The sequence below is a fragment of the Henckelia pumila genome, chromosome 4, assembly GCF_033568475.1.
Source record: "Henckelia pumila isolate YLH828 chromosome 4, ASM3356847v2, whole genome shotgun sequence".
Taxonomy (NCBI): Eukaryota; Viridiplantae; Streptophyta; class Magnoliopsida; order Lamiales; family Gesneriaceae; genus Henckelia; species Henckelia pumila.
This window is the reverse complement of record NC_133123.1, coordinates 151,318,215-151,324,214: the sequence shown is the minus strand read 5'-3', so window position 1 is coordinate 151,324,214 and position 6,000 is coordinate 151,318,215. Positions and strand designations below refer to the sequence as shown.

Sequence of the window (6,000 nt, the reverse complement as noted above, 5' to 3'; positions counted from 1 at the left end):
TAAAAAGATAGATACAAATCAAATTATACAGATTGCATCAAGTTCCCAAATATGATCATACCAAGGTAAAAAAAATATTTCAATGCCCAGACCAAGTTTTGATCACTCTAGAATAGTCGATTTTAATTCTTGTCTTACAGGTATAATTACTTATGTTGTACCTATGACTAAATTTACATATAATAAATAAAAATATGATGATAGATTTCTTTTATCTACCTGTATAAAAAATTAATTTAAGATTCTAATTTAATTTTTTCGGCGGAATTTCATTTCACTCTTGTACTTGTTGTACTTTTCGAAAGCCCAAGCCTGCACAACAATTTGGTTTACAAAATACAGCCCAATTCGGACATTGCTTACATTGACGAAGAGAAACTTGTCTCTTGACTTGAAACATGACATCACACGATGAAAACATGACATAACACAAGATGAAATATCTTACTGCAATAAATCGAATACTATATTAATAATTATATACTAAATCTCCAACCCATATCAATAATGCGTTTGTTATAAATTATGTTACTTTAGTTTTTGTCATGATCTTGTTTATTATTTTATTTTTTTTATTTATTATAAATATTAAAATCACTATTAATTATTAAAATAAATAAAAACTTCAAATTAATTAATTAAAATAAAATAATTGAGCACTAAAATTAATTTAATTTTTTAAAAAATAAAAATGGACCAAAATATATATGTGAATGCACCATTTGACAATTTCTTTAAAAGATGACATTTTCGTAATTAATGTTGTTGTTTGTCATGAAAAAATATTCTATTATAAAAAAAAAATTGGAGATAATCGAAGGAAGAAAGTTCTAGGAAGAACATATCTGGTTCCCATGTCACGCCTCAAGTCAGGCTTGAGCCAGTGATATGGTGTTACTTAGGGGTGTCAATCGGGTCGGGTGGATCGGGTTTTGAGTTAACCCGTGAATTTTTTTTATTTTTTTTTTCAACTCGAACCCAACCCGAACCCGAATCAACCCGAAGACCCTCAACCTGAACACGAATCCATCTAACCCGACTCAACCCGCCTAACCCGAATTTTATTTATTTTTTTAATTTTTTTTATAAAAAATTAATAAAAAATAATTCGAAAAAATAAAAAATAATAATAATATTTTAATTTAAACACATTATAACAAAATCTCCGATTTAAATTTGAAAATTTAATTGTAAAAAATTAAAAGTATATTTACTAAATCAAATAAACAATTGTTTAAAAAATAAAAAATGTACAAAATAAATATTAAATGATAAAAATATATCATATAAATATACAATAAATTTTTTCAAACATACAATATATAAAAATATATGTAATATTTTCCAAAAAAAAATTAAAAAAAAAATTTCGGGTTAACCCGCGACCCAACCCGAACCCAACCCGAACCCGCCTAACCTAGCACTAACCCGAACTCGAAAAACCCCAACCCAAACCTAATTTTTTTCGTATTGGTTCGTGTCGGATTGACGGGTCGTGTTGCATTTTGACACCCTTAGTGTTACTTTAAAGCTAACTTGGGATTGAGTCTTTTGATTTTAAATATAAGTTAATATTCAGTTTTATGTTTTATGTCAAAAAATTTATTTCATGGATAAAAATCGATACAAAATGTTAAATATATAATACTAATATATGATATTTGAGTATTAACAATTTCATATCTGATAAAAAATTAAGATTTTAAGTATAGCACTGAAACAACTTTCTTAATATAAAAAAACTTACTATACATACATATTTATGTACAAAATATTTATATTAAATCACTTGTTCATTATCAATAATTAAAAACATTAGTATTTTGAAAATCACAAAAATTAAAAATTTAAGTTCACTAATTTAAGAAATTTGAGATGAAACATATTTACGGTATCAATTGCCTAAAATTGAGAACAAAATCATAATTTATATTTTCAATTTTAGGGAGATGAAATATAACACAAAATATTTATACCAAGAAAACTTGTTTTATACCAAATCTAAAATAATTATTACATAAATTTCATATATTTGTACTTGATTTTCAATTTTTATACCTATTTTTCACTTTGAACTAATTTGTGTGCCAAGAGAGTACATACAAATCTTTTCATGAATCAACGAGTGCAGAAAAAATAAATTCGTAACGGAGACTGAATCTTAATCAAACATATAACATGTGGATTTTTTTTTACCAATTACTTTAAAATAAAATAAAAAAACCGCAAGCTCAGTAGTACAAAATTTTAACCAAAACCACTCTGTACTATTCCATATTAAAGTTTGTTTTTACATCCAAAAAATAAAATAAAAATAAATAAATTGATATAATGACAGCGGAAAACAAAAAAACATCAATTTTTTTTTTTGAATCATTCGTATATTTAAAAAATCTTTTATCTTGAAATTCTTATCTCATAAAAGGGGGGGAAAAAAGAACAATGCATGGGATTAGTACGTAATCATATATTTTGAGGTGCAACGCAATGATCATAAGTCATAACATTTGGATTGTCATACGATTTAAAAATAATAATAAAATCTGAGTACTAACACTCTCGATCATGTTTCATTCTTTATTACTCTTCAGTTTGATTCTTGTTTTCTCTTCTTGTTGAGACTTTTCCAGCAGCAAAAAACCTCACACCGAAACAAATACAAATTCATTCAATATTATTTTCAAATGCCTTTATAGGGATGAATGACACGAACACGAAAACCATGGTTTTCATTTTCATGTTGCAACCTCCGAATTTCCTTGGCTGAGTCCACCATTGATTTTTCACAGTAGCGCAACTCCATGAATTCAAGCGTATCTATTTCTCCTATGCCGCTAGGAATCTCATCAATCAACCGGACACCATCGAGAATCAATGTTTCAAGGCATGGGAAGTGCTCTTTTTCCGTTTCCCACTTCACCACACCATCTAAGTCGGAACGAAAATACTTGAGTTGAAGAAATTCACCTTCCACTGTCGTCCACTCGGAAACTTCAGTGAATATATTAACCGATATCCTGAGCATTTGAAGATTCGGGAGCGACCCAATTATGGTCATATTTCTCCAAGGCAGAGGGACTCCAGATAGATGCAACTTCTTTAGACCCATTGGAAAGGCATGGTTCCATGTCATTGAGCAAACTTCAGGGAACATCATGGAGATGCTCAGGTCCTCGAGGTTTCGGAAATTGGAAAGGTTGTCTAGATTAAAATCGTCCCCATAATTAGGATTCTCCGTAATATAACAAACTTTTAATGTCTTCAGATTCACAAGTATTCTGATGATCTCTTCGGTCAATATAAAATTCATCACTATCTCCATTGTTTGTAGACCACTTTCATGCACAATTCCTATGTCAGAGGGATTGGATAAACAAAAACCATTGTTCAAGATCAGATGCCTCAACTTCGGCATCTTTAAAACTTCATACGGCAGTTGCCATTCACCGTCGTCTAATGGGGATGTACTATCATGAACTAAAGTTTCAAGATTAGGAAGTTTTGATATTGAGCCTGTTAAGTCCCGATGGAGTTCTAACCAATTACCAAATATATCTGACCTTTCCTGGTACAAGGAAAATTGAAAGTACCTTAAATTATGGAATGTAGAGGTTATATGTGAAACGTTCGTCCCACATAGTTCAGGTACATCCAAGATACAGATTTGCCTAGACCGTGGACATAGTCGTGGTGTATATGTGAAATGTCTGTCCCTCAAAGGGAAAATTAGAAGTGATCGAACTCTCGAATCTAGGATTGCCCATTCTTGATTTCCCTCGGTAATTTGAAATGTGAGGCGGCGGCGATATGGATTCTCTACGAATTCTGTTCTTGAATCCGTTTTGGATGACACATGTTGATGAAGAAACCCCTCTTCTTCAGCTTTTGTTATGCAAATCTCCCTCAACATATCATGGATTCCAATTGTTTTGAGTTTACCATCCCGCCTTTTCTTGCTCACTAAGAGCAAACTTCTGTTCACAAGATCCTCCAAGTAACGTTCCCCCACATCTTCCAAGCATTTGAACCCATCATTTGGTTTCAAAAATCCCTCCGCAACCCACAATTTGATTATCTTAGAAACCTTAATTTCAGAATCTTCTGGAAAAGCCGCAATGTACAGGAAACATGGTTTCAGTCGAAGAGGTAACCGATCATAACTAAAACAGAGTATCTTTGAGCATTGAAGTGCAATTGTAGGCTCTCTAGAACTTATATTTTCCGAAATATTTTCCCAAACTTCTTCACTGTTCGCATTGTTGCCTGAAGAGAGGAGTAGCCCTGCAACCACCACGATGGTGAGTGGAAGTCCACCGCAATTTTTCGCAATCTTTTTTCCGACTTCCACCAGTTGGAGAGGACAAGATTGTTGTCCAAAAACCCTTTGTTGAAGTAGTTCCCAACTTTGATCTTCATTTATAAAACTCATTTGGTGAACCAGAGTATCTGAACATCCTGCATAAGAAGCCACATCTAATAGCCTTGTGGTTAACAAGATTCGACTTCCATTGCCATCATCTGGGAATATCATCTTCAAATCATCCCAAGCCTTAGTACTCCATATATCATCAATCACAATGAGATATCGCCTGCCCAAGAGATTTTGATACGCTAGTTTTGCTAGTTCTGCTTCGCTTTTATCAGATTGTTCATTCTTGAGAGACTTGAAAAGCCCTGAAAGAATCTCTCTCCTTTGATACTCTTGTGAGACTGTGACCCATGCGCATTTGTCAAAGTACTGAGAAAAGAGTGAATCATCATAAGCTGTTCTAGCTAGAGTCGTCTTCCCGATTCCTCCCATCCCAACAATTGGGATAATTTGGAGCTTAGTTGCATATTCGTATAGTCTTTCTTTGATTGCGATCAAGTCCTCGTTAAATCCCACTAACATTTTTTTGTCTGTGGCTTGGACCGTAGATAAAGAATCAACAGGAGAAGAATAAGACAGGGATCGGAGATCTTGAGCTGTGTCATTGTTCTTCACCTCGTCGCCTTTAGCCTCTGAAAAAGAGCTCCCATCGTCATGATCAGTAGTTGATACCCAACACAAATACGAATCCATGAAATCTTGAGCTTCATATGCGGCTTCTCGGATCCCATTTCCAACACAATCAAGTGTTCCCAGATGCTTATCTGAATAATCTTTGAGGAAAGTGACGATACAATCAATTTTTTCATGGAGTTGATGGATTTTTTCTTTGTGAAGAGGATCGATGTACTGTTGAAGATCCCCAATCTCTCGCAATGATCGAGCAAGAGCAAGAAGCGCAGCATAAGTAGAAGCCATGGGAAAAATGAGAGACGCACATTTTCTTGAAAGTACAAGTTCATGATATAGTTAAGTTGACTGCTTGACTACTCCTTTGATTAATTACATATTTAATTATTTATTTAGCCCTGGTGGAAGAATAATACAATTAATTAATCATTATTTGCCCTTATTTTTAACAAAAGACTGATTTTCAGTCATGAAATTTAATTTTCTTCTACAAATTATTATAAATTCTATTTTTAAAATTTCTAAATAACTTATGTCATACCCATGATTAAATTTACAATATAATAAATAAAAATATGTTTATAGATTTCTTTTATATACCATGAAACAAAATTAATTAATTTAAGATTCTAATTTGATATTTTTTTGGCTGAATTTCGTTTCGCTCTTTGTAAGTGTAGTAACTCCAGTGTGTTTGGTTCCATTGATTTTTGATGGATTTGGAATTTAAAATCTCATTTTGATTATTTGGCAGAATGAAATTTTGAAACGGATTGATAGTTTGATGAAATTGTGTAGAATTTGATGATTTTAGTTTTAGATTATTTCTATTTTTGTTATAATACGATTGAGTTATATGATTAATTTTTATATTTTCAGTTATCTATCATTATGTATATGTTAATGTTGTAATTAAGTCATTTATATGTTTATCAAGTGACTAGTAGTAGATCCGGAGGATAATAAGTAAATTAAAATATTTAAAAATTAAAAATTAAAAA

At 31.8% G+C, this 6,000-nt stretch overlaps 1 protein-coding gene across 1 annotated transcript in view; it reads right to left on the bottom strand.

The window, feature by feature from the left end:
- Positions 1 to 2,440: 2,440 nt before the first annotated feature.
- Positions 2,441 to 6,000, bottom strand: part of LOC140865448 (putative late blight resistance protein homolog R1A-3) — a 37,223-nt gene continuing 33,663 nt past the window's right edge. Inside the window, exon 2 of the mRNA XM_073270102.1 lies at positions 2,441 to 3,882. Within this exon, the coding sequence (XP_073126203.1) occupies positions 2,681 to 3,882 (1,202 nt within the window). The 3' untranslated portion in view covers positions 2,441 to 2,680. The remainder of the gene's footprint in view (positions 3,883 to 6,000) is intronic.